We start from the raw sequence: 27,805 nt of genomic DNA on the forward strand, positions 1-27,805 counted from the left end.
AGCGTCCCTCCATCTGTCAGTCCACCCCTCCCCTGCTCTGCTCTTTTCCTCTGACGTCACGTGGAAGCCACACCCACAGGCTTCCTGGGACATCTCCCTGCGGTCCTTCCAGGCCTAGATATGCAGCTCCCACCATGCCTGCCCAGTAAGAAGCTGCGGTCCACTCTGACCAGAGAGTCACTGTCACCCCTTTATTCTCTACAGCCCGATTTATTCACAGCCTTTGGATCCAGGGCAAGGGGCTTGATGCTGATGTGCCTTAGTTTCCTCAGCTGTGACCAGCGCTACTTCCTCTGCTTTGCAAGGGCTAAGTCGGTTATTTATGTGAGAATCCCAGAACTGTGAATGCCATGGACATGCTATAACTACCTGCTGGGGGCCGGGTGTGGTGGCTCATGCCTGTAATCCCAGCACTTTGGGAGGCCAAGGTGGGCAGATCACCTGAGGTTGGGAGTTTGAGTATCAGCCTGTGACCAACATGGAGAAACCCTGTCTCTACTAAAAATACAAAAATAGCCGGGAGTGGTGGCTCACACCTGTAATCCCAGTACTTTGGGAGGCCAAGGCGGGTGGATCACGAGGTCAGGAGTTCAAGACCAGCCTGGCCAACGTGGTGAGACCCCGTCTGTACTAAAAATACAAAATTAGCCGGGCGTGGTGGTGGGTGCCTGTAATCCCAGCTACTAGGGAGGCTGAGGCATGAGAATTGCTTGAACCCAGGAGGCAGAGGTTGTGGTGAGCGGAGATCACGTCATTGCACTCCAGCCTGGGCAACCAGAGTGAACTAAGTCTCAAAAAAAAAAGAAAAAGAAAAAAGAAACCTGCTGGGCTGTGTCCTCTGCAGCCCAAACTCCCTTCCTTAGCTGACTTTCGGGGTGTTCCCTGAGTTTTTCGTGACAGTGGGCGCAGGCAGCACCCCGTCTCCCCGAAGGATTCTCAAGTCTGCCGTGGGTGCCTGTGAACATCCTTTCACACTCACTGCTTTCTCTTTTCCCTAATTCAGTCATCGGGGTCCCTGTCCATCCCCTCTTTCCAGAGCCTTCTTTCTCTCCAGACATGTTTTATGCCCATGCCAACAAATGCTTTTCCATGTTTTATTTTTATGTTTTTATAAAGATGGGTCTCACTATGTTGCCCAGGCTGGTCATGAACTCCTGGGCTCAAGTGATCCTCCTGCTTGGGCCTCCCAAGGTGCTGGAGTTACAGGCCTAAGCAACTGCACCTGGCCCATGCCCGACTTTTTTTTTTTCTCATTGAGATGGAGTCTCACTCTGTTGCCCAGCCTGGAGTGCAATGGCACGATCCCAGCTCACTGCAACCTCCGCCTCCCGGGTTCAAGCCATTCTCCTGCCTCAGCTTCCTGAGTAGCTGGAATTACAGGCACCTGCCACCAGGCTCGGCTAATTTTTCTATTTTTAGTAGAGACAGGGTTTCATCATGCTGGCCAGTCTGGTCTTGAACTCCCAACCTCAGATAATCCACCTGCCTCAGCCTCCCAAAGTGCTGGGATTACAGGCATGACGCCACCACGCTGGCCCTTTTTTTCTTTTTTTTTTTTTTGAGATAGAGTCTCGCTCTGTCACCCAGGCTGGAATGCAGTGGCGTGATCTCAGCTCACTGCAACCTTCCCCTCCCAGGTTCAAGCGATTCTCCTGCCTCAGCCTCCTGAGTAGCTGGGATGGCAGGCACCCGCCACCAGGCCCGACTAATTTTTGTATTTTTAGTACAGACAGGGTTTCACCATGTCGACCAGGCTGGTCTCGAACTCTTGACCTCAGGTGATCCACCCACCTTGGCCTCCCAAAGTGCTGGGATTACAGGTGCAAGCCACTGCACCTGGTCCGTGTCTGCTTTTTTGCTGGCAGCCCAGCATGGGTCCCTCCCTGTAGCATCTGTGTGGTGCATCATGCTGTTGCAGAGCCGTTGTCCATCCCTTTTCCTTGCTGTCTAGTATTCTAGGTGGAGGTTTCCAGCAAGTCACTCTGTCCCAGTTGACAGGGATTTTCCTGAGAACAGGCTTCTGGGTCCTCTCAAAACCTTTGTCCTGGCCTAGAAACCGAGACAGGGTTTCCTCCGGGAGCCCCTGCTTGTGCTCTAGGCCAACCCTGCTCAGGCTCAGGGTGTTGGCATCTAAACCTGCCTGGGGCTGGGCATGGTAATGGCTCATGCCTGTAATCCCAGCACTTTGGGAGGCCGAGGTGGGTGGATCATTTGAGGCCAGGTGTCCGAGACCAGCCTGGGCAACATAGTGAGACCCCATATCTCTACCAAAAAAAAAAAAAAAAAACCAGGGCCAGGCGCAGTGGCTTACACCTGTACTCCCAGCACTTTGGGAGGCCAAGGCGGGTGGATCACCTGTCAGGAGTTCGAGACCAGCCTGACCAACATGGTGAAACCCCCTCTTTACTAAACAAACACACACACACACACACACACACACACACACACACACACAATTAGCGGGATGTGGTGGTGCACGCTTCTAGTTCCAGCTACTCAGGAGGCTGAGGCAGGAGAATCGCTTGAACCTGGGAGGTGGAGGTTGCAGTCAGCTGAGATTGTGCCACTGCACTCCAGCCTGGGCGACAGAGCGAGACTCCATCTCAAAAAAAAAAAAAAAAAAAAAAAGAATCGTTCTACCTCCTGGAGTTGTTGGGGGTCGAATGAGCTAATGTGTGGGACATGGTTCCCTCTGACATTTGATGAATAGGAAACGAGTAGACCTGAAGTCAGTGAGCTCAGCAGATGGAATCCACTCACACTGCTGGCTCAGAGAATGGGGAGGCTGCAATCTGGGCAGGCTTCCTGGAGGAGGGAGTGACCTCAAGACAGGACGCTGATGTGCCCCCTCTGCCCTGCACACAGGGAGCTGGCTGTACCGCGCTCGTGGTGGCTGTGGTGGCTCGGAAGCTGGAGCTCACCAAGGCTGAGAAGCACGTGCACAACTTCATGATGGACACTCAGCTCACCAAGCGGGTGAGGACCGCGGTTCCCATGGAGGCCGCCTCCTGGCCTTGTCAGCGAGCGTAGAACTTCCCTGCTTTCCCTCTGTACGTGCCGGGCATGCTCACGTGCCCATGGGTTACCATGCAGCCCCGTGTCAAGACTGTGCTGGCTTTAGGAGGCCGAGGCAGGTGGATCACCTAAGGCCAGGAGTTCGAGACCAGCCTGGCCAACATGGCGAAATCCCATCTCTCTAAAAATACAAAAATTAGCCTGGCATGGTGACGGACGCCTGTAGTCCCATCCACTTGGGAGTCTGAGGCAGGAGAATCGCTTGAGCCTGGGAAGCAGAGGCTGCAATAAGCCAAGATGGCAACACTGCACTCGAACCTGGGTGACAGAGCAAGACTCCGTTTAAAAAAAAAAAAAAAAGGACTGTGCTTGGCTCTGCCACCACGCACCCATCTGTGAGTAATGCACAGAGAGACATCGTGGCATCAACCCTCGTGCCCAGTCACGTCCAGCCATGAGCACTCAGTAAGAGGCTTGAGCCAGACCGCCATATGCAATTTGAGAGCTGCCTGACCCTAGCGGGTTGACTGCTCTGTACCTCAGCTTCCCCATATAGAAAATCAGGGAAATAAAAACACATGCCGATTCACTGAGTTAACATCTGCATCATGGCCGGGCGCGGTGGCTCACGCCTGTAATCCCAGCACTTTAGGAGGCCGAGGCGGGCGGATCACTTGAGGTCAGGAGTTCAAAACCAGCCTGGCCAACGTGATGAAACCCCATCTCTAGTAAAAATACAAAAATTAGCTGAGCATGATTGCAGGCGCCTGTAATCCCAGCTACTAGGGAGAGTGAGGCAGAAGAATCACTTGAACCCGAGAGGTGGAGGTCGCAGTGAGGCAAGATCATGCCACTGCATTCCAGTCTGGGCCACAGAGCCTCAAAAAACAAACAAACAAACAAAAAACATTAAAAACATTTGCATGGTGCATAGAAGGGGCCTGGCCCATCATGAGTGATGTGTGTTAGGTATACACACACTGCACAGACGTTGTTGTACAAGCATGGCCCTGCCTTATAGCCCAGGGACCCTGAGAGGCATTTCCAGAAGTGTCTAGAGGTTTCTGGAAGATTCTAGACATTTCTGGAGCCTTTTGGAATTTCGCGCCAACCCTGAGGAATTGTTCTTTTTCTGGCCCCAGGTAAAAAACGCCGCTGCTAACGTTCTCAGGGAGACGTGGCTCATCTACAAACATACCAGGCTGGTGAAGAAGCCAGACCAAGCCCGGGTTCGGAAACACCAGCGTAAGTTCCTCCAAGCCATCCATCAGTAAGTCCAGCACCTTTCCAGCTCACGTTTCTGTGTCCACATGGCGCGGAGGCAGCCCTCGCAGCTCTGTGTGGCCTCTTCACGGCTCCCTGCCAGGGACGGGTGGTCAGTTGGTTGGGGCCTGCATCTTCTGAGCTGGGTGGATGGGAGGATCTTCAGAGGGAGGCAGATGATGGGGTCTGCTAAGTCATGGACACGACTCAGTAAGTGGCAGGATGTATATTTTATTCTCTGGAATAACCAGGATAATTCTTACCCCTTAGACTTTGAAGCGATTTCCTCTTTTTGCTTTGTCTGCCAGGAAGCTCATAGTTAAATCCATGGTCTGATCCATGGGATCATGTAGGATAACTAGAAATGAATTGGGCCAGGTGCGGGGGCTCATGCCTGTAATCCCAGCACTTTGGGAGGCAGGAAGATCGCTTGAGTCCAGGAGTTCAACACCATCCGTGGCAATACAGGGAGACCCCATCTCTACAAAAACTAAGAACTTAGCTGGGTGTGGTGGTGTGCCTCTGTGGTCCCAGATACTCGGGAGGCTGAGGTGGAAGGATCACTTGAGTCTGCAGGGTCAAGGCTGCAGTGAGCCATGATTGCACCACTGCACTCAGCTGGGTTACAAAGTGAGACCTTGTCTCAAAAAAAAAAAAAAAGAAAAGAAAAAGAAAAAAAAGGCCGGGCGCGGTGGCTCACGCCTGTAATCCCAGCACTTTGGGAGGCCGAGGTGGGTGGATCACGAGGTCAGGAGATCAAGACAATCCTGGCTAACACAGTGAAACCTCGTCTCTACTAAAATTACAAAAAATTAGCCGGGCGTGGTGGCGGACGCCTGTAGTCCCAGCTACTCCGGAGGCTGAGGCAGGAGAATGGCATGAACCCAGGAGGCGGAGCTTGCAGTGAGCCGAGATTGTGCCGCTGCACTCCAGCCTGGGCGACAGAGTGAGACTCTGTCTCAAAAAAAAAAAAAAGAAAAAAAAAAAGAAGAAAGAAATTGCTTGATTCCCTATGTTGTTTCTTTGCCCTGAGAACTATTTAATAAAGTAGCTCTAAATCCTTGGCTGCTCATTGAAGTCACCAGGGGGCTTTTTAAAAATCCCAAAAGCCACATCCAACATCAGTTACTTAGTAGAGTCTGGGTTGCAGTCTGGGTTTACATTTAAATTCCTCAAATGACTGCTTGGTTGGGCATGGTGGCTCACACTTATAATCCCTGCACTTTGGGAGGCCAAGGAGGGAAGTCTGATTGAGGCCAAGATTTGGAAACCAGCCTGGGCAACATAGTGAGACCCCACTCTATGTAAAAATTAAAAAATAAAGCGAGGCGTGGTGACTCACACCTCGTAATCCCAGCACTTTGGGAGGCTGAGCCAGGAGGATCGCTTGAGGCCAGGAGTTTGCAACCAGCCTGGGCAGCAAAGTGAGACCCCGTCTCTACAAAAATAAAAAAATTAGCCCAGTGTGGTGGCATGTGTCTATGGTCCCAGCTACCCAGGAGGTTGAGGTGGGAGGATAACTTGAGCCCAGAAGGTCAAGGTTGCAGTGAGCTGTGATTGCGCCACTGCACTCCAGCCTGGGCCACAGAGCAAGACCTTGCCTTAAAAAACTATATATGGCTGGGCGCAGTGGCTCACGCCTGTAATCCCAGCACTTTGAGAGGCCGAGGCAGGTGGATCCCCTGATGTCAGCCTGGCCAACATGGCGAAACCTTGTCTCTACTAAAAATATAAAAATTAGCCGGGCATGGTGGCACGTGCCTGTAGGTTGTACTGAGCTGAGATCGCACCACTGCACTCCAGCCTGGGTGACAGAGTAAGACTCAGTCTCAAAAAATCAAAAATAAAATATATTAAAATAAGTAAATAAATAAAATTTTCTCAGGTGAGTCCAATATGCAGCCAGTCAGCAAACTTTTTCTGTAAAGGGCCAGATGGTAAATCTTTCAGGTTTTATGGGCCAGACCGTTTCTGTCCCACTCTTCAACTCTCTGCTGCTGAGGCAGGGAAGCAGTGAGGATAACCTGGTGTGGCCATGTTCCAAAGAAACCTTATTTTCCAAGACAGGCGGCCGGCTAGATTTGACCCACAGGCCATAATATGCTGACGACAATGCTGTCCACTAGAATATCACGTGAACAACATATATAATTTTAAATTTGCTAACAGCCACATTAGAAAAAAGTACAAAAGGCTGGGCGCGGTGGCTCACGCTTGTAATCCCAGCACTTTGGGAGGCCGAGATGGGTGGATCATTTGAGGTCAGGAGTTCAAGACCAGCCTGACCAACATGGTGAAACCCCATCTCTACTAAAAATACAAAAAAATTAGCTGAGCGTGGTGGCACATGCCTGTAGTCCCAGCTACTCGGGAGGCTGAGGCAGGAGAATCACGTGAACCTGGGAAGCTGAAGTTGCAATGAGCCAAGATCACGTTGAGACAGTCCCCTGGACTGGCTTAGGTACAGAAGGGAGTGCCAGCAGGTGCAGTGGCTCATGCCTGTAATCCTTTTGGAGGCTGAGACGGGCGGATCACATGAGGTCAGGAGTTCGAGACCAGCCTGACCAACATGGTGAAACCCCATCTCTACTAAAAATACAAAAATTAAACCAGGTGTGCTGGTGAGCGCTTGTAATTCCAGCTACTCAGAAGGCTGAGCCAGGAGAATCGCTTGAACCGGGGAAGTGGAGGTTGCAGTGAGCTGAGACCATGCCACTGCACTCCCGCCTGGGTGACAGAGTGAGACTCCGTCTCAAAAAAAACAAAGGGATGGTCAAAAGGGGCGAGGGCATACACTAACCAACTCCCCCTGTGGCCAGCTGTCCAGAGACCAGGGTCACCAGTGCCAACACCAACACCAAGTAGCAAGTGTGGGTTCAAATCCTGCCGGGGTGCGGATGGGCAGTGGCTTTACCCCTCTAAGCCTCAGTTTCCCCCTCAGGAGATGATGTCGGCATAGTTTTCTGAATGAAACACCGCCTCCGGTGGTGGAGAGAGGACAGGTGTGCCCCTGAGGGGCTGGCACAGAACCCTCAGAGGCTGGGCACCTCCCCAGAGCAACGGCAGCCCCTCGGCCATCTGGGAACCCCGTGCGGGGCCCTAGGGTGGCATCCCCGGGAGGTGGGCAGGGTTGGGTACATGCCGAACAACTGTGCTGAGGTTAAAATTGCCTTGTGATTTTTCTCCTGCTCTGCCCGGTCCTGCCAGGGCTCAGAAGTAAGTGTTCTCCGAGGGGCTTGGTGGGGCTGGGAAATCGGGGGTGCATGGTGGTCACAGACAGGGGGTACACCCGGGGCATGCCAACCCCAGCCTCAGAGGCGGGCAGGGTTCACATCTGCCCCATGGATCCGTGCAGGCTTCACCTTGGTCTGGGATCCAACTTCCTGGGGCAGTCCTGAGTTGGGCCGGAGACAGGACCAGCCAATGGGTGGTGTGGGCGGTGGCCAGGCTGACTTCTGGCCCTGGCGCACCGGCTGTGTACTGGGAGGGAACAGACTACAGGGAATTGGCCTCCCAACTCCCACCTCATCCTCTGATGCATGTCCCATAGGTGACCCCGGGTGGGTGCATGAAAGTCCCTGCCCCCACTGCAGCCTCCACAGGAACCTGCCTAACCCCCTCCCCCAACCCCGTGTCCCCACAGGCTCCGGAGTGTGAAGATCGAGCAAGGGAAGCTGAACGACCAGGCTAACACGCTTACCGACCTAGCCAAGGTGAGTGGGTTGGGGCAGGGTGGGCCGGACAGGGCAGGTGGGGCCCCGGAGCAGATGGGATGGGGCTCAGCTCCTGCCGGAGGAGGGCACAAGGACCCGCTGTGGGCTGACAGTGGCAGGCGGATCGCTTGAGCTCAGGAGTTTGAGACCAGCCTGGGCAACATGGTGAAATCCCGTCTCTACAAAAAAAATACAACAATTAGCCAGGTTTGGTGGCGGGCGCCTTTAATCCCAGCTACTTGGGGGCTGAGGCAGGAGAATCGCTTGAACTTGGGGGGTTGAGGCTGCAGTGAGCCGAGATGGCACCACTGCAGTCCAGCCTGGGTGACAGAGTGACACCCTGTCTCAAAAAAATGATAATAATTTTTAAAATAATTTAAAAATTTAAAAAGAGTACACAATTAGGGGGCTAAATGGGTGAAGAGGTATTTCTAGATTTAGGCATACCACCTGAATTCAAGATCTGAAATGGAAGAGAAAAAATTCCTTTGCTATGGGTATAAATTCAAATGATAGCCTTGGGAGAAAGCTTATTTGTATAGCAATTAAACATCTGTCAGGAAATTTAAATTGATTGCAAGAGAAATTGGGGCCGGCTGGGTTCAATGGGTCATGCCTATAATCCCTGTACTTTGGGAGGCTGAGGCAGGCAGATCACTTGAGCCCAAGAGGTTGAGACCAGCCTGGGCAGCACAGAGAGACCCCATCTGTACAAAAAGAATAAAAAAATTAACCAGGCATGGTGGTGAGTGCCTGTAGTCCCAGCTATTAGGGAGGCTGAGGCGGGAGAATCACTTGAGCCCAGGAGGTCAAGGCTGCTATGAGGTATGATCACTCTGCTGCACTCTAGCCTGGGCAACAGAGCGAGACCCTGTCTCAAAAAAAAAAAAAAAGCAAGAAAGAAATCAGTTTGTGTTATACATGGATCTGTGTGTTGATTCAAATATCAAGTCATCTCCCACTTTTTTTTTTTAGCTTTATTTATTTATTTTTTGAGACAGAGTCTTGCTCTGTCACCCAGGCTGGAGTGCAGTGGCGTGATCTCAGCTCACTGCAACTTCCGCCTCCCGGGTTCAAGCAATTCTTGTGCTTCAGCCTCCAGAGTAGCTGGGATTACAGGCATGCACCAGCATGCCCGGCTAATTTTTGTACTTTTAGTAGAGATGAGGTTTCGCCATGTTGGCCAGCCTGGTCTCGAACTCCTGACCTTAAGTGATCCACCCCCCCCTCAGCCTCCCAAAGTGTTGGGATTACAGGCGTGGGCCACCGTGCTCAGCCCATTTCCCACTTTTTGAATTCTTCCACTGGAAGATGTGTCACTGGACCAGTTACAATTAATCAAGTGCTTGAGATCTTTGCAACACTGATTTGAATTCCCTTCTGACCAATGACATAGTTTCAGAAAATAGCTTTTGCTCAGTGGCTACATCCCCTGATCTATCAGTCAGCTTGAGGCTAATTTCATGTTATCTTTAGAAAATGTTAAGTCCCATTCTATTTTATTTCTTGTCCCCAGTGCATTTTGGACTCACTTCCTCCATCACTAGGAAGAGAATGCAATCTAGCTTAATATTAACCTACAATAAATTTAATTTGGAAGGGAATCTTTTTTTTTTTTTTCTGAGACAGGGTCTTGCTCTGTGGTACAGGCTGGAGTGCAGTGGCAAAATCATGGCTCACCGCAGCCTCAACCTCCCCAGGCTCAAGCAATCCCCCCACCTCATCCTCTTGAGTAGCTGGGACTACAGGCGCACACCACCAGGTCCTGCTAATTTTTGTATTTTTTGTAGAGATGGGGTTTCACCATGTTGCCCAGGCTGGTCTCAAACTCCTGAGCTCAAGTGATCCTCCCGCCTTGGCCTCCCAAAGTGCTGGGATTACCGGCGTGAGCCACCGCACCCAGAAAAGAATCTTACAGAGAGAAAAACATATTCTAGACCCCTGAAGATATACAGTTAACTCTCAAACATGGGGGTTATGGGGTGCTGACCCCTTAAAAGTCAAATATTCCCATATAACTTCTTTTTTTCTTTTTGAGACAGAGTCTCACTCTGTTGCCCAGGCTGGAGTGCAGAGGTGCGATCTCAGCTCACTGCAGCCTCCATCTCCTAGGTTCAAGGTATTCTCCTGCCTCAGCCTCCTGAGTAGCTAGGATTACAGGTGTATGCCGCCACGCCTAGCTACTTTTTGTATTTTTAGTAGAGATGGGGTTTCACCATGTTGGCCAGGCTGGTCTCGAACTCCTGACTTCAAGTAATCCACCTGCCTTGGCCTCCCAAAGTGCTGGGATTACAGGCATAAGCCACTGTGCCCGGCCTCATATAAGTTTTGACGCCCCCTCACCCCAAATTTAACTACTGATAGCCTACCATTGACCGAAAGCCTTACTGATAAACAGTTGATTCACATATATTTTGTGTATATATACTGTATTCTTACAGTAAGGTATGGTAGAGAAAGGAAAATATTAAGAAAATCAGGCCAGATGCAGTGGCTCATGCCTGTAATCCTAGCACTTTGGGAAGTTGAGGAGGGGGGATCACTTGAGCTCAGGAATTCAAGACCAGCCTGGGCAACATGGCAAAACTCCATTGCTACAAAAAAAAAAAAAAAAATACAAAAATTAGCAGGAGGCTGAGGTGGGAGGATCACTTGAGCCTGGGAGGTAAAAGCTGCAGTCAGCTGTGACTGTACCACTGCACTCCAGTCTGGGAGACAGAGCAAGACTCTGTCTCTAAAAAATAAAATTTTAAGCCTGGGTGTAGTGGCTCATCCCTGTAATCCCAGCACCTTGGGAGGCAAAGGTGGGCGGATCACCTGAGGTCAGGAGTTCAAGACCAGCCTGGCCAACATGGTGAAACTTTGTCTCCACTAAAAATACAAAAATTAGCCGGGTGTGGTAGCGGGCACCTGTAATCTCAGCTACTTGGGAGGCTGAGGCAGGAGAGTCGCTTGAACCCAGGAGGTGGAGGTTGCAGTGAGCCGAGATCATGCCTCTGCACTCCAGCCTAGACAACAAGAGCGAGACTCTGTCTCAAAAATAAAAATAAAAATAAAAATTTTAAACCTCAGAAAAGACTAAAAAGAACCACCCGAAGGCTGGACACTGCTCTGGCCTCCAGATGTCACCCTCTGGCTCTAGGGACTGTGGTGCCTGAGAGAGGCCAGGGTAAGGTCAGTGGTGCTAGGAGGGGAGGCCCCCACAAGGTGTTTGCACTCGGAGTGGGGTCTGCCTTGCAGTGATGGAAGGAAAAGGGTAGGAGGCACAGTGGAGGAAGCTGGGAGGAAGAGGCTGGGTGTGAGAGGACAGAGGAGCTGGGGTGGGCACCTCGTCCTGTCCTGTCTTCCTTCCACCACTGCCTCCATCCTCCCACGGAGGCCGCCGCCGGGTGGCAAACCGGTGTCCTGACCCAGCTGCGCTCAGAGCCGTAGAGTGACGTTCTAGTGCCACCTGGTGGCCAGAGTGGTGTCTGCACCCAGGACTGTCCCTGCCTGGCCGGCCTCCCCTGCCCATAGGGGGACAGTGCCAGAACCGGGCAGTTGAGGTGGTAGGGATGCCCCACTGGCTGCTGTAACAGTAATTGTGGCTGTCGTGTTCCCAGTCTGTGATTGCGTCAGATTCTCAGGGCAGTCACCTTCGTCATTAGACCCCTGTCCCCTCCCCAGCCTAATGGGAGGGGTGGCAGTTCACGACTGAACAGGGTCCCCCCTCCTCTTCTTCCTAGGCAGCCATGTCCCCACGCTCCTGCTGTTCCCCAGCCTGGAGCAACGTCAGCCCCAAACATCCCCCAGGTCTGTGGGTACCACTTGAGCACTGCCTGTGGCTATGTGTGCCCTGTGGCCACTAGACCCCCAGGGCAGCTCTGGGCATGTCCCCCCACCCCAGAACCTCACTAGGCCTTTCCCAGGCCTGCCAGCCCTGAGCTTGGCTTTCTTTCTTTCTTTTTCTTGAGACGGATTTTCCCTCTTGTCACTCAGGTGCACTGAAACCTCCACCTCCTGGGTTCAAGCGATTCTCCTGCCTCATCCCCCTGAGTAGCGGGGATTACAGGCGCCCACCACCACGGCCTGGCTAAATTTTGTATTTTTAGTAGAGACGGGGTTTCACCATGTTGACCAAACTGGTCTCAAACTCCTGACCTCAGGCGATTCGCCTGCCTCGGCCTCCCAAAGTGCTGGGATTACAGGCGTGAGCCACCACAACCAGCTGAGCTTGGCATTTAAGACCTGTCTTTTAGGCTGGGCGCCTCCCGGGAAGAGGAGGTTGTAATGAGCCGAGATTGGGCCACTGCACTCCAGCATAGGTGACGGAGGGAGTCTCTGTCTCAAAGAAAAAAAAAAAAAGAGAGAAAGAAAAGACCAGTCTCTCCCCTCATCCACTCTCCAATCCTTCCCTGGGCCCAGCAAGGGACCTCTGGGGCTGGGGGTATCCTCCCAGCCACCCCTCACATGGGCCCCATTAGTGGCTGCCACCCACCTGGAGCGTGTGGGCTGTCCCTCTCTGTCATTGGTGCCATGGTATCGTCCTTTCCTCTCTCACTCAGCGGCGCCTCTCTCCTGCCCCTCTCTGTCTCCGGCAGACCCAGACCGTCATGTACGACCTTGTATCGGAGCTGCACGCTCAGCACGAGGAGCTGGAGGCCCGCCTGGCCACCCTGGAAAGCCGCTTGGATGCGCTGGGTGCCTCTCTACAGGCCCTGCCTGGCCTCATCGCCCAAGCCATACGCCCACCCCCGCCTCCCCTGCCTCCCCGGCCCGGCCCCGGCCCCCAAGACCAGGCAGCCCGGAGCTCCCCCTGCCGGTGGACGCCCGTGGCCCCCTCGGACTGCGGGTGACGGCCCTGCCCGCCACCAGACCCCTAAATCTTGGCCATCGTGTGGCCGCCACCTCCGGGAAGCCTTGTACAGTGGCGCCTCTTGGAGTTCAAGAAGCCGACGCTGAGTCAGGCTGAGTGGACTGAGGCCTGCCCCGCCCAGACTGCCCAGGCAGAGGGCAGGGCTGGACCATGGGTGAGGGCAGGGGAGCCCGGAGCTTCCTCTGGTCACCTGGTCCCCCGACTCTCCCCAGGCCCCCGGTGGGCATGGAGCAGCCCGGGGAGGGGTCCGTGCTGGTTCTGAATAAAGCAGGACCCGCCTAGTGGCTGCCTGTGTGCGTGGCTGGAAGGCACTGGTGATGTCCCAGGAGGTAGACCTCCAGCCCCGGGTACCAAGATGAATGTGGGAATCAGAAAAACCTGTTCCCATCACCGGCCTAGCCTAGAATCCTAGCCTAGAAGCCCTCTCTCCCTCTGGGCTGGAGCTCAGTGAGGGACAACTCTCTAGGGACACCTGTACCAGCCCCACCTGGCGCTGAGATCCCTCAGACAGCATGGCCCAGCCCTGGCCGGAAGCATCGCTCCCCTTCAACCAACCGCATTGATGGACACCCACTGTGTGCCAGGCCCCAGCGGGGCCCATGGGGGAGGTGACCTGGGTGAGGAAGGTCATTTGGGTTTTTGTGAGATTTGTATTGAGCACCTGCTGTCTACAGAGAATGTGATGATGTCAATTACCACACTGATTCCTCATCAGAACTTGACCATGGTGGGATGGGGGGGAAACTGAGGCCCAGAGAGGTGACTCTACCTACCTGGGACCACACTGCGAGGAAGGATGGTGCATTCAAACTGGAAATCCCCTAGGCCAAAGTAAAGAACCGGACTGGCTGGGCGCAGTGGCTCACACCTGTAATCCCAGCACTTTGGGAGGGTAAAGCGGGCGGATCACCTGAGGTCAGGAGTTCAAGACCAGCCTGGGCAACATGGTGAAACCCTGTCTCTACTAAAAATATAAAAATTAGCTGGGTGTGGTGGTGCACGCCTGTAATCCCAGCTACTTGGGAGGCTGAGGCAGGATAATCGCTTGAACCCAGGAGGTGGAGGTTGCAGTGAGAAAAAACCTGGACTTGGTGGAAGGGACTCCATGGAGGAGCCATGGGGACGTCAGGAGGAGGGGTTATTTGGTGACATCCAGGGGTCAGAGAGACCCTTCAGGGGTGGGCTAGAGGGGAGGGTTCCAGACACAAGTAGAATCAGAAAGGTCCCTGGAGGCCATGGGCTTGGGTGCTGGGAGCAACAGGCATTTACTTGGCAGATGCTGAGCCCTGGGTGGGGCGAGGAGGCCTGGCTCCTGGGGAGACGACGCTGTGCATAGCCGAGGAGCCCCAGGTCCTGGCAGCCTCTGATAAGGCCATCCATCGCCTGGCTCAACGAGATAACTAGGCCGTGGCTGGTGCATGAATGACCAGCTTGGGCCCAAGCACGAGAAGGGTATGAGGAGGTGCTGGTCAGACCCGGGTTCGAGTCCTGACTCTGCCACTGCTGGGTGACTCTGGGCAGTGGCTGCCCCTCTGGGGCCTTGGTTGTTTCATCTGTAAAATGGGGTGACAGTCTATTTAACCAGAACTCCCTAAAAAGGGCCAGGCAACTGGTAGGTGCTCAATAAATGCTCCTTCCCGCCTGAGGGATCACATTGGAGTCTTTGGCAGGACTCATCCTTTCTACCCTGTTGTCTGGCTGGGGAAACTAAGGCCTGAGAAGGAAAGGGGCTGTCCTTCGGGGTGAGAACCCAGGGTTCGGTTAAGGAACATCCGTGGGTGTACCTTCCGTGCCAGTGGTAGCTCCCAGGTCTGATGGCAGAGGCACAGTAAACCCACAGTACTTAAAAAAAAAAAAAAAAAAAAAAAACCAAAGCCATAAAGTTATAAACAGGCCGGGCGTGGTGGCTCACGCCTGTAATCCCAATACTTCGGGAGGCTGAGGTGGGAGGATCACCTGAGGTCAGGAGTTGGAGACCAGCCTGGCCAACATGGTGAAACCCTATATCTACTAAAAATACAAAAATTAGCTGGGCGTGGACGACTCCTGTCGTCCCAGGTACTCAGGAGACTGAGGCAGGAGAATTGCTAGAACCAGGGAGGTGGAGATTGCAGTGAGCCAGGATCACGCTACTGTGCCCCGGCCTGGGCGACAGAGCGAGACTCTGTCTTAAAAAAAGAGAGAGAGAAAGAGAAAAGTAAACAAGGCGAGAAAGAAAGAGAAAAAAAGAAAGAGAGGAAGGAGGGAAGGAAGGAAGGAAGGAAGGAAGGAAGGAAGGAAGGAAGGAAGGAAGGAAGGAAAAAACAGAAAAGTAAACAAGGCCAGAGGTGGCAAGGGGACTCTGAGGAAGTGGCATTTGGGCGTGGGCAGGATGGGTGGGAGAACGGATCTGGTAGCGGAACGGCCCAGTGCGGAGGCGAAGAGAGCTACTCGAGGTGGATTTTGTTTGGGGGACAGCCATGAAGTGACAATGACGGGGAGACTGAGGCGGTGCCGGGTTCTGGGCGGGGGGGGGGGGTAGTGGGGGGCGAATGAGACCATAGGGCTGAGATCTGCGGCTGCCTCGGTGCCTCCCCAGCCACCTCCGCCCCTGCCTGCTTCTGATTCAACAGCGCCGACCCTACAAAAACAGGGCCCGCCCATCTCCGAGGATGGCAAAGTCAACAGTGCGGGCACGCGGGCGGCCAGTCCCCGGCGGCCCGCGTGCGTCACGGGGGCGGATGCAGAGGACCAGGAAGTTCGCCGACGACGCGCCCGCCCTGGGCCACCGGCGCCGGCCCAAGTTCGCCGGGGGGGCCCAGAGGAAGCTTGGGGCACGCGACGGGGGAACGCGGAAACCCCGGGGATCTGCAGGCGCGCCCGGGCCGTGTGCCTTCTCTCCGCGTGTCCAAGCCGTGTCCCCAGCCGCGCGCCATGCGCTCTGGGGGCGTGCGCAGCTTCGCGCTGGAGCTGGCGCGGGGCCCGGGCGGCGCCTACCGCGGCGGGGAGCGGCTGTGCGGCCGGGTGCTGCTGGAGGCGGCGGCGCCGCTGCGGGTGCGAGCGCTCGAGGTGAAGGCGCGCGGCGGGGCGGCCACCCACTGGTTGGAGGGTCGCAGCGTGGGCGTCAACGCCGTATCCAGCGACTACGCGGCCGCGGAGACCTACCTGCGGCGTCGGCAGCTGCTGCTCCGAGGTGAGACACTCGTCGCGCCGCCCCCGCAGCAGCCGGGACCCCCTCGGCCGCGACCCTCTTCAGGGCCGGAAGCCTCTCAACTTAGAACCTCTGCGGTCGGGTGATCCTTTTCAAGGAGCGGGAACCCCTCTTCCCGGGGTCCTGACCCTCCCACAGGTCAGGAGTTCAAGACTAGCCTGGGCGACATGGTGAAACCCCATGTCTCCAAAAACTACAAAAATTAGCCAGGCTTAGTGGCGCGCGCCTGGAGTCCCAGCTACAGGCTGAAGTGGGAAGATCGCTTGAGCCTGGGAGGTAGAGGTTGTAATGGGCTGAGATCGCACCACTGCACTCCAGCCTGGACACCCACCCCGCCCTGGTCAGGACCCCCACTAACCGGGAGCATCTACCCAGGGTCTGGGTGTTCCCTTCTCTGGAGCCAGACTCCCTCAACGTAGAGGCTGTGCGGTGGGGAGACCCCTTTCAAAGCAGGGGGACCCTCCTGTTAGAGTCCAGGAAACCCGTGGGAAATAGAGTGGGAGATCTCCCTGGTGGACCCCAGTGTCCCCGTTGATCCCAGGCCTGGAGTCCCTGATTCTCAGAGAAGGCCGCCAACTCGTGTTACCCAGGGCCCCACCTCAGTTTACCCCACAGGGTCTGCAGCGCTGAGTTCTTCCCTGGGGTAGGGTTGGGGGTCTGGTGGTATTTCCCGGTGAGGAGGTGGAAATGCATCCCAGAGGGGAAGAGATGAAGTGGGGTCACATTCTCCTGGGAGTCTGGGTCTTGGGCAGGTCCCTACTCTTCCCCAAACCTCAGTCCTTCTCGCACCCCAAGCGCCCCTAGGCCACGCAGCTGGTCACCAGCGAGCCAGGGGTTACAGAAGGAGGCAGTCCATACCCTCACACCCTACTGTGTGGCTGCGGGAGGGCTTCATCCTCTCTGGGCCGCCCTGGCTATTCCTCCGGGCCAAGCCAGACCTCACTATACCCGTCTGTAAAATGGGCCGGGAGGGAGGCAGCTCAGATTCTCGACAGCCCCACTTTTTTCCCAGCGCTGCGGGCAATAGAAGCTTTGGGCACACAAGAGCCACAGGTGCGGGGGACCCTTCCCTCCCCAGCGGTGGAAACAGAAGCAAGTGCGGTGGGGCAGGGCAGGAAGGGGCCCAGGAGGCACTTCCCTTCCCCGGCGACTCGGAGAACTATTGGGACCGCTTTCACCCGAAGGCCGGCCCAGACACTCAACGGCGACTTCCTCAAAACACTGGAGAGGCAGCCGGGTGCGGTGGCTCACGCCTGTAATCCCAGCACTTTGGGAGGCTGAGGCGGGCAGATCAGCTGAGGTCAGGAGTTCAAGACCAGCCTGGCCAACATGGTGAAACTTTGTCTCCACTAAAAATACAAAAATTAGCTGGGCGTGCTGGTGGGCGCCTGAAATCCCAGCAACTCCGGAGGCTGAGGCAGAAGAATTGCTTGAACCTGGCAGGCGGAGGTTGCAGTGAGCTGAGATGGCACCACTACACTCCAGCCTGGGCAACAGAGCGAAACTCCGTCTCAAAAACAAAAACAAAAACAAATAAACAAAAAACACTGGAGAGGCGAGCCTGGTGGGTCCACCTGTGGTCCCAGCTATCACAGAGGCTGAAGCGGAAGGATTGCTTGAGCTAAGTTAGAGGCCAGCCTGGGCAACATAATGAGACCTCCCACCCTCCACTCCGTTTTTGTGTTTGTTTTTGTTTTTGAGACAGGGTCTTACTCTGTTGCTCAGGCTGGAGTGCAGTGGCACGATCTCGGCTCACTGCAACCTCTGCCTCCCATGTTCAAGTGATTCTGCAACCTCAGACTCCTGAGTAGCTGGGACTACAGGTGCCCGCCACCACACCCGGCTAACTTTTTGTTTTGTTTTGTTTTTCTGAGACAGAGTCTCACTCTGTCACCCAGGCTGAAGTGCAGTGGCGCCGGCGCAATCTTGGCTCACTGCAACCTCTGCCTCCCAGGTTCCAGTGATTCTCCTGCCTCAGCCTCCCGAGTAGCTGGGATTATAGGCGCCCGCCAACACGCTGGCTAATTTTTGTTTGTTTGTTTGTTTGTTTGGGGGACGGAGTCTCCCTCTGCTGCCCAGGCTGGAGTGCAGTGGCACCATCTCGGCTCACTGCAAGCTCTGCCTCCCGGGTTCACGCCATTCTCCTGCCTCAGCCTCCCGAGTAGCTGGGACTACAGGCACCCGCCACCACGCCCGGCTAATTTTTTGTATTTTCAGTAGAGATGGGGTTTCACCATGTTAGCCAGAATGGTCTCGATCTCCTGACCTCGTGATCTGCCCGCCTTGGCCTCCCAAAGTGCTGGGATTACAGGCATGAGCCACAGTGCCCGGCCAATTTTTGTATTTTTAGTAGAGACGGGTTTCACCATGTTGGCCAGGCTGGTCACGAAATCGTGACCTCAGGTGATCCATCCACCTCGGCCTTCCAAAATGCTTGGCTTACAGGCATGAGCCACCATGCCCGGCCCCCATCTCTTTAAATACATAAAAATTGGCTGGGCGCAGTGGCTTACGCCTGTAATCCCAGTACTTTGGGAGGCTGAGGCAGGAGGATCACTTGAGGTCAGGAGTTCAAGACCAGCCTGGCCAACATGGTGAAGCCCTGTCTCTACTAAAAATACAAAAATTAACCGGGCTAACTTTTTTTTTTTTTTTTTTAGGCGGAATTTCACTCTTGTTGCCCGGGCTGGAGTGCAATGGCGTGATCTCGCCTCACTGCAACCTCCGCCTCCTGGGTTCAAGTGTTTCTCCTGCCTCAGCCTCCCAAGTAGCTGGGATTACAGGCATGCGCCACCACACCCGGTAAATTTTGTATTTTTAGTAGAGACGGGGTGTCTCCATGTTGGTCAGGCTGGTCTCGAACTCCTGACCTCAGGTGATCCGCCTGCCTCGGCCTCCCAAAGTGCTGGGATTACAGGCGTGAGCCACTGCGCCCGGCCAAGCTGGGCTAATTTTTAAATTCTCCCAGCTACTCAGGGGGCTAAGGCAGGAAAATCACTGGAACCCAGAAGGTGGAGGTTGCAGTGAGCCAAGATGGTGCCACTGCACTACAGCCTGGGTGTCAGAGCAGAGTGAGACTCTGTCTCAAAAAAAAAAAAAATTAAATTAAAATTTTGGCTGGGTGCAGTGGCTCACACCTGTAATCCCAGCACTTTGGGAGGCTGAGGCGGGCAAATTGCTTGAGCTCAAGAGTTCAAGACCAGCCTGGGCAACATGGTGAAACCCCATCTTTACAAAAAATACAAAAATTAGCGGGGCATGGTGGTACACACCTGTAATCCCGGCTACTCGGGAGGCTGAGGTGGAAGGATCGCTTCCTTCCACCTGAGGTGGAAGGGAGGCAGAGGTTGCAGTGAACCTAGATCGCGCCACTGCACTCCAGCCTGGGCAACAGAGTGAGATCCTGTCTCAAAAAAAAAAAAAAAAGAAAAGAAAAGCAAATTTAAAAATTGTTAAATTGTTAAACATTTAAGGAAAAAAACAATGACACTGGAGGGGCGAGGCCAGTGGAGGTGCTGTGTGACCTCGGGCAGAGCCCCACCCCTCTCTGGGCCTTTGGGGTCCATCTGCGAAATGAATTGAGGGAGGCGCTGGCTCAGTAGTCCCTTCAGGGTTACCTAATCCCGCTTCTCCTCCCGGACTTAACGGCCTACTGTCTCCCCTCTAGAGTATCCATTGAAACCTGGCCTAAGGTCCCAGACCTTCCTTTCAACTCCAAAGACCCATCCTCCCAGGCAGCCTTCCAGGCTGATCACTGTGCCTCCAACTCCGTCGTTCCTGTTCTGATCCCCATCACGGGCTGAGGGTGACCGTGTTTGTTTATGACCGCCCCCTCCACCCACACACCTCACTGAGGTGGTGGAAGTCTCCTGAGCCAGGCTCAGAGGCGGACAGTCACGGCAGGGGATGGGTTCAGCGGCAGCGCATTACGCTGCCACGAGAGGGCGCCAGCGTCCCGCAGACGACGCAGAGGCAACTCCCGCTGGAGAAACTCCATGCGACTTTTCTTTGGGGAAACTGAAGCCCAGAGAGAGGTCACGCCGTCCCGAGGCCACACCGCAGCTGTGGACCTGGGGGTGCCCGAGCGTCCCCTGCATTCAGCTCTGTGGCGGGACGGGGGCTGAGGATGACTGGAGCAGGCACAAGGGCTGCGGGGAAGGTAGGGTTTGCCAGAGGCTGAAAATTGGGAAGGGAACATCAGTTCGTAGGTACCGCTCCTGGGCGAATGCGCCGAGGCGCGACCGAGTTGACGGTATGTCAAGAGCAGGTTGATGACCCGGGAGCGAGGCTCTTGGAGGAGTCCAGCTGGGGCTGCACGATGATCCATGCACAACCTTCTGAGGTCAGGACTGATTTTTACTTTCTCCCGGCTCTACAGAGGTGGAAACTGAGGCTCCAAGAGGTTGTCATTTGCCCAGAGCCACCAGCTAAGCGGGACTTGAATCAGGGAAGGGGTGCAGCAGGCACCAGTGTGGAGAGCGGTCCCACCCACCTCCTCCGCTTCTCCCTTTGCATAGCGGGGGAAACAGGCCTGGAACAGTCATAGGCTCTCTGGCCCTCAACTGGGGCGAGAGTCCCCCGCCCCAAATCGGGCTGGACATGCCTCGAGTCACATCAACGAGGGGCGGCTGGTGAGCGATTAAGCCGAGAGGCTGAAGGCTCTGCTAGGTGACCACAGGCCTGGGCCCTGCCTCTGGACCTCTTTTTTCCCTCTTTACCCCCGGGGTCCGCGAGAGACCAGCTCTGGCAGCCTAAGGGCTTCAGTTTCTCCCCGGGGTCCGCGAGGGAAGGCGGCAGCCGGCGGTGAGCAGCGGCGTTTGTTATTTTGCTCCACGCCCGGGCAGAGCTACGCCCCTTGTCGCGCTATTGGTGGAGTCCCTTCCCGGGGCGGGGAAGAGACGGTGACCCCACCCCCCCCGCCCTGCCGTATAAAAGCGGCGCCGACGCACGGCGCGGGGATTTTCTGCTCCGGTTGGTGAGCGCGCCTGCGCGTTGACGGCGATTTTGCGTTCTGAGGCTGCAGCGTCGGCATCTTGAGCTGCCGGTTCGCGAGTTCGAGGCCAGGTTCCGCGTGTCTTGGGTTCGCACCCCGGACGCGATGCTATTCGACAAGGTGAAAGCGTTCTCGGTGCAGTTGGACGGCGCGACCGCGGGCGTCGAGCCCGTGTTTAGCGGCGGCCAGGCCGTGGCGGGCCGGGTGCTGCTGGAGCTGGCAAGCGCCGCGCGTGTGGGTGCCCTGAGGCTGCGCGCGCGGGGCCGCGCCCACGTGCACTGGACCGAGTCGCGCAGCGCGGGCTCGAGCACGGCTTACACGCAGAGCTACAGTGAACGCGTGGAGGTCGTGAGCCACCGCGCCACGCTCCTGGCGCCAGGTACGGATGGAGGACCCCTGCTCCAACACCAGTTGTGTGCCTCCCACCACCTGGACGGCGGTACCTCCGTCAGCCCTGGGACCCCAGCGCAACCGCTCAGCCTCCTTTTTCTCCTACCTGCAGATACCGGGGAGACCACGACGCTGCCTCCTGGGCGCCATGAGTTCCTGTTCAGCTTCCAGCTGCCCCCGTAAGTCCTCTGGGGTGCAGGGTTGCCCTAAGCCTGCAGCCCCTTCCAGATTGGTACCTCCAATACTGGATATCTGGGCACCTCTGAGCCCCAAGACTCTCCCCCTGGGAGGCCCCCGGAGTGTCTGTGTCTCCTTCTCCCTGCCTGCTTGTCTCTGTATCTTGCCCCCTGAAGTCCCATCCCTCTACCCTAGGACCCTGGTGACATCCTTCGAGGGCAAACACGGTAGTGTCCGCTACTGTATCAAGGCCACCCTGCACCGGCCCTGGGTCCCAGCACGCCGGGCAAGGAAGGTGTTCACTGTCATCGAGCCTGTGGACATCAACACGCCAGCCCTGCTGGTGAGTGGCCACCCTTGGGGAGGTAGGTTGGGAGTATTGTAGGAAGGGGCCTGCCTGACTGCTGGGCGACACCAACCAATAAGATGGAGGTCATAGGTGGGCCCTGGCAGGGAGGGAGGCAGGTGTGGGAATGCGTGTGGAATCCACTGGGATCTGCACCCATTTGCCGTGTGACTCTGGGCAAGTGTCTTGAAGCCCTCTCTGAGCCTCAGATGCCTCTTCTGTGAAATAGACCAGAGCTGGGGCTTACCAAGTGTGAATTACACACCAAACACTTGGCTTATGCATTTCGTTTCTGGCTTTATAAGATAGGTTGTGTTCCTGGCTCTATTTAACAGATAGTTCCTGGATTGTTAAAAAGAAACCAAGCCCTGCCCAAAGTCCTCCCTCAGCTGGGGGTGGTTTGGAAGCTCCACAGCGACTGTGGTTTGCACAAAGTGACTCATCCATGTCACTTTCCTCTACACCGACAGGCACCTCAAGCGGGGGCTCGGGAAAAGGTTGCCCGATCCTGGTACTGTAACCGTGGCCTAGTCTCTCTTTCGGCCAAGATCGACCGCAAGGGCTACACCCCAGGTAGCAGGCGGACCGGACTGGGTTGGGGCGGGGGCTGGTGTTGGGGCGCAGGAGGGGAAACTGAGGCCCCACTGCTCCTTGTTGCAGGAGAGGTCATCCCTGTCTTTGCCGAGATCGACAACGGCTCCACACGTCCTGTGCTGCCTCGGGCAGCCGTGGTGCAGACACAGACGTTCATGGCCCGAGGCGCCCGAAAGCAGAAACGGGCAGTGGTGGCCAGCCTCGCGGGCGAGCCGGTGGGCCCTGGGCAGCGGGCGCTGTGGCAGGGCCGGGCACTGCGGATCCCCCCAGTGGGTCCTTCCATCCTGCACTGCCGCGTTCTACACGTGGACTACGCACTCAAGGTAGGGCATCCTGCTGGCCCTGGGGGAAGCTGAGGCCTCAGTCTCCCCAGGCATAGGAGGGAGGTGGGGGCTGGGGAGGCTGCCTGGGCACCCTCCCTTATGGTTCCTTCCTCCAGGTCTGTGTGGATATCCCAGGAACGTCCAAGCTGCTGCTGGAGCTGCCACTGGTGATCGGCACCATTCCCTTGCACCCTTTTGGCAGCCGTTCCTCCAGCGTGGGCAGCCACGCCAGCTTCCTGCTGGACTGGAGGCTGGGGGCCTTGCCGGAGCGGCCTGAGGGTAAGCTCCCGCCCTGCTTGCATGCAGAGGGTGGGTGGATACATGGAGAGGTGGATGCCGGGTCAACTCTCTCACCACGAGTCCCCCGGAATCCCAACCAAAGGACATACAGCCTGGCAGCCCCAGAGCTGGCACAAGCCAGCTCCTGGCCCCTGGTCCCTTGCAGCAGGGCTCTCTCCTGCCAACCTCACCCATCCTGTCTCTCACTTCCAGCTCCTCCTGAGTACTCGGAGGTCGTAGCCGACACCGAGGAGGCCGCCTTGGGGCAGAGCCCCTTCCCGCTTCCGCAGGACCCCGACATGAGCCTTGAAGGCCCGTTCTTCGCCTACATCCAAGAGTTCCGCTACCGCCCGCCACCCCTGTACTCTGAGGTGAGCTCAGGGGTCTGAGAACCACCCATGCCTCTCTGGGCCCTGGGAGCCTTGATGGGGTGGCAGACATAGTAGATGGGTTTTTTTTGTTTTTTTGTTTTTTTAGACAGGGTCTTGCTCTGTCACCCAGGCTGGAGTGCAGTGGCATAATCATAGCTCACTGCAGCCTCGACCTCCCGAGCTCAAGCAATCCTTTCGCCTCAGCCTCTTGAGTAGCTGGGACTACAGGCACACGCCACCACATCCTGCTAATTTTTGTGTTTTGTTTTGTTTTGCTTTGCTTTTTGAGATGGAGTTTCAGTCTTGTCACCCAGGCTGGAGTGCAATGGTGCGATCTCAGCTCACTTCAACCTCCGCATCCCTGGTACAAGCGATTCTCCTGCCTCAGCCTTCCGAGTAGCTGGGATTACAGGTGTTAGCCACCACACGCGGCTAATTTTTGTATTTTTAGTGGAGACGGGGTTTCACCATGTTGGTCAGGCTGGTCTTGAACTCCTGACCTCAGGTGATGGCCTGCCTCAGCATCCCAAAGTGCTGGGATTATATGCGTGAGCTACCACGCCCGGCCAATTTTTGTATTTTTTGTAGAAATGGGGTCTCACTGTGTTGCCCAGGCTGGTCTTGAACTCCTGGGCTCAAATGATCCTCCCATCTTGGCCTCCCCAAAGTGCTGGGATTACAGGCGTCAGCCACTGCGCCCGGCTGGCAGAGGATTTTAATTGTTGACAGAATTTCGCTACATACAGTCGGCCCTCTGCGTTAGCAGGTTTAGAATCTGCAGATTCAACCAAACATGGGTCAGAGACATTTGAAAAATAAATACATACATGGATAATACAGATTAAAAATATGATAGGCTGGGTGCGGTGGCTCATGCCTGTAATCCCAGCACTTTGAGAGGCCAAGATGGGAGGACTGCTTGAGGCCAGAAGTATAAGACCAACCTGGGTAACATAGCAAGACCCCCATCTCTACTGCAAATAATACAAAATTACCCAGGCTTGGTGGAGTCCATCTATGATTGGGAGGCTGAGGCAGGAGGATCGCTTGAGCCCAGGAGTTTGAGGCTGCAGTGAGCAATGATTGTGCTATTACATACTCCAGTCTGGGAGACAAAACAAGACCTCATCTTAATACTACTACTAATAGTAATAATGCAGTATAACAGTGATTAAATAGCATTTATATTTTGTGTGTGTATATGTGTGTGTGTGTGTATATATATATATATATATATATATTTTTTTTTTTTTTTTTTTTTTTTGAGATGGAGTCTTGCTGTGTCACCTAGGCTGGAGTGAAGTGGCACAATCTCGGCTCACTGCAATCTCCACCTCCCGGGTTCAAGCAATTCTCCCTGTCTTAGCCTCCCGAGTAGCTGGGATTACAGGCATCCACCACCACGCCCAGCTAATTTTTGTATTTTTTAGTAGAGACGGGGTTTTGCCATGTTGGCCAGGCTGGTCTAGAATTCCTGACCTCAGGTGATCTGCCTGCCTTGACCTCCCAGAATGCTGGGATTACAGGCGTGAGCCACCACACCTGGCCATAAAGTATTATAGGTAATCTAGAAGAGATTTAAAGTACACGGGAGGGCTGGATGCAGTGGCTCATGCCTGTAATCCCAGCACTTTGGGAGGCTGAGGTGGGCAGATCACTTGAGGTCAGGAGTTTGAGACCAGCGTGGCCAACATGGCTAAGCCAGGTCTCTACCAAAAATACAAAAATTAGCTGGGTGTGGTGGCATCCACCTGTGATCCCAGCTACTCACGAGGCTGAGGCAGGAGAATCGCTTGAACCCAGGAGGTAGAGGTTGCAGTGAGCCGAGATTGCGCCACTGCATTCCAGCCTGGGTGACAAAGCGAGACTCTGTCTCGAAAAATAAAATGAAATAAAAATAAAGTACACAGGAGGATGGGCTTAGATTATCCGCAAATATTATGCCATTTTATATCAGGGACCTGAGCATCTGTGGATTTTGGTATCCACGGGGTTCCTGGAACCAATCCCCTGTGGATACCAAGGGATGGTATACACTCAGCTCCAAAACCCTCTTTGCACCCCAGTCTGCCCTAGACACCACCTCCCGATGGCCTCGTCCCTGGTCAAGGGCGGGAGTTGGGAGATGGCTAGATGGGGAGTGGTATTTCTGAATTTCTGTTTCCAGTGTCCTCTGAGGCTTAATGGGAACATTTCTCTTAGGAGGATCCAAACCCACCCTTGAGGGACATGAGGCCACGCTGCATGACTTGCTGAACGGCACAGGGACCCCTCGAGGAACAAGATTGCACACCAGCTTTCAGCCACCATGACTGTGGGGAGTGGCTGGACCAAGGGCTGACCTCCCCGACTGCATCAAAGTTCGGGAACCAAGTCTCAGAGTGAGGCGGGGGCCTTTCGGATATCACATGGGACAGAGGAAGAGCCCGGCTGGAATCTGACTTATCTGGACCGCTGTCCTTGTGAGGCATTGAATGCCCAGTGCAGTATCCGAGAGACTGTTTAATAACCTGTCTTCCCAGCCTGTTGGTGGTGCTGGAATCCCCTAGGAGCCTTCAGTCTGGGAGAAACAGAGCCAGACATAGACAGTTCCAGCATCACAGAACCAGAAGAAGAGACCTGCAACTGTGAGAGTCCAGACAGGAAGCAGAGAAGGCGTCCTTGTGGAAAGGGCATTTTAGCTGAGGCTTTGGAGTACGAATAGGAGCTCAGCAGGCAGACGAATGAGGAATAAAGGTCAGAGAAGGTCAGAGCTGAGTGACGTTTGGAATCCACCCCATTTATTGTAGAATTGGGGGTTCAGAGGGCAGGTGCCTCAGAGTTGAGGCCACACAGTGAGGTCTGGTGGGTGAAAGGACCCAGGAACGAGGCGTTCAGGAAAGCAGGTTGTCAGAGCTATGTGGAGTCTTTGGGTGGCAGGGGCAGCCGCTCCAGCCTTTGAAGACTTTGAAAACCAGAGATTCCTGGCGCAGGCTTGGACTTCCTGGGAGCTCCTCCAAGTACCCAGGGGCATCAGAGCTGCCTGGGTGTTACATGGCCCAGGGAACCCAGGTTCAGGGTAGGACAGGCAAGACCAGATACCCAACGTGCAAAGTGAAAACACTGGGCTCCCTGTTAAACGATGAGGAATTCAAGACAGTGACAGCATTACGTCACCCCTGGGGACAGAGGTCAGCCTAAGATGACACACGGGGACTACTGTGCTTCCGGAGGCTCCCTGTGTCCTGGAGGAGAAGAGCATTAGAGGGGGCAGCTGGACAAGCTCCCAACTGCAGAGTCCCAGCCCTGGCTGGGGCAGGGCCCCGGCCTGGGACTCAGCATTTCTGATATGCCTTAAGAATTCATTCTGTTTTGTACAATTATTTTTTAAAAGTAAACGTGTGGAGAAAGAATCCGGGCTTCTTGGTTTATTTCCGCCCCCCATCTGGCTGCTGAGGGAACTGGGACTGCCATCCCTGGTCACTATCTTGGAGACTAAATTCCTGGCCAAGGAAGGCAAAGGGGCTCATGATTGAGAAGGGGAAACTGAGGCCCAGGACTGGGAGGGGGTTGGTCCAAGGACATATGAGGAGGCTGAGCTGGGGTGGGAGCCGAGCCCTGGGCCCCATACCTGCACCCCCTATGGGAGTCTCAGAGGCTGGCGGGGGCTGAACAGTGGAGGACAAGCAGAGAACTCTATCCTCAGAGAGTGGGGAGCAGGGGGCTGGGGCTGGGAGGAGCCGCCTGAGTACGGGAACATCCTGTCATCTGAGTCTAGGTTTGGTTTTTGTGGGGTTTTTTCTGTTTGTTTTTGTTTTTCAGAAGGAGTCTTGCTGTGTCGCTCAGGCATGGTGTAGAGTGTAGTGGTGTGATCTCAGCTCACTATAACCTCCACCTCCTGGGTTCAAGCGATTCTCCTGCCTCAGCCTCCAAGTAACTGGGATTACAGGTGCCTGCCACCACACCCGGCTAATTTTTGAATTTTTAGTAGAGACGGGGTTTATTTTTTTCTTTCTTTCTTTTTTTTTTTTTAAGACAGAGTTTCGCTGTGTCACCCAGGCTGGAGTGCAATGGCTTGGTCTTGGCTCACTGCAACCTCCGCCTCCCGGGTTCAAATGATTCTCCTGTTTCAGCCTCGAAAGTAGCTGGAATTACAGGCATGTGCCACCACGCCTGGCTAATTTTTCTATTTTTTTAATAGAGACAGGGTTTTACCATGTTGGCCAGGCTGGTCTCAAACTCCTGACCTCAGGTGATCTGCCTGCCTCAGCCTCCCAAAGTGCTGGGATTACAGGTGTGAGCCACCATGCCTAGCCC

At 55.0% G+C, this 27,805-nt stretch overlaps 2 protein-coding genes across 10 annotated transcripts in view; both read left to right on the plus strand.

Moving 5' to 3' along the window:
- The window catches only part of KCNN1 (potassium calcium-activated channel subfamily N member 1), a 48,811-nt gene extending 34,306 nt beyond the window's left edge, over nucleotides 1-14,505 (plus strand). For 3 of the 8 annotated variants that reach the window (XM_063800602.1, XM_063800601.1, XM_054672614.1), the window contains 4 exons: nucleotides 2,866-2,976; nucleotides 4,158-4,285; nucleotides 7,922-7,991; nucleotides 12,572-14,505. In XM_063800602.1, the coding sequence (XP_063656672.1) occupies nucleotides 2,866-2,976; nucleotides 4,158-4,285; nucleotides 7,922-7,991; nucleotides 12,572-12,826 (564 nt within the window). In that variant the 3' untranslated portion in view covers nucleotides 12,827-14,505. Of the gene's footprint in view, nucleotides 1-2,865; nucleotides 2,977-4,157; nucleotides 4,286-7,921; nucleotides 7,992-12,535 lie in introns of all 8 variants that reach the window. The other 5 variants (XM_054672616.2, XM_054672613.2, XR_010153559.1 and 2 more) reach the window with 4 other exon arrangements.
- Nucleotides 14,506-15,568: 1,063 nt separating this feature from the next.
- On the plus strand, nucleotides 15,569-26,901 carry ARRDC2 (arrestin domain containing 2). 2 transcript variants are annotated; one of them, XM_001173797.8, is made up of 8 exons: nucleotides 15,569-16,018; nucleotides 21,532-21,598; nucleotides 21,792-21,939; nucleotides 22,413-22,515; nucleotides 22,603-22,859; nucleotides 22,976-23,138; nucleotides 23,352-23,509; nucleotides 25,712-26,901. In XM_001173797.8, exons 1-8 carry the CDS (start codon nucleotides 15,760-15,762, stop codon nucleotides 25,763-25,765), a joined length of 1,209 nt encoding a protein of 402 aa, XP_001173797.1. In that variant the 5' UTR covers nucleotides 15,569-15,759; the 3' UTR covers nucleotides 25,766-26,901. The 2 variants fall into 2 exon arrangements, with proteins under 2 accessions (XP_001173797.1, XP_001173815.1); XM_001173815.8 differs by lacking the exon at nucleotides 15,569-16,018 and adding an exon at nucleotides 20,994-21,408.
- Nucleotides 26,902-27,805: the final 904 nt, after the last annotated feature.

This window comes from Pan troglodytes, chromosome 20, assembly GCF_028858775.2.
Source record: "Pan troglodytes isolate AG18354 chromosome 20, NHGRI_mPanTro3-v2.0_pri, whole genome shotgun sequence".
Taxonomy (NCBI): Eukaryota; Metazoa; Chordata; class Mammalia; order Primates; family Hominidae; genus Pan; species Pan troglodytes.

Bases quoted from the DNA above. Each gene is read 5' to 3' on its own strand.
- ARRDC2 (XM_001173815.8), top strand. From the start codon at position 21,135: ATGCTATTCGACAAGGTGAAAGCGTTCTCGGTGCAGTTGGACGGCGCG. The intron at 21,940-22,412 runs GTGAGTGGCCAC...CTACACCGACAG, and splicing joins TCAACACGCCAGCCCTGCTG to GCACCTCAAGCGGGGGCTCG. The intron at 23,510-25,711 runs GTGAGCTCAGGG...CATTTCTCTTAG, and splicing joins CGCCACCCCTGTACTCTGAG to GAGGATCCAAACCCACCCTT.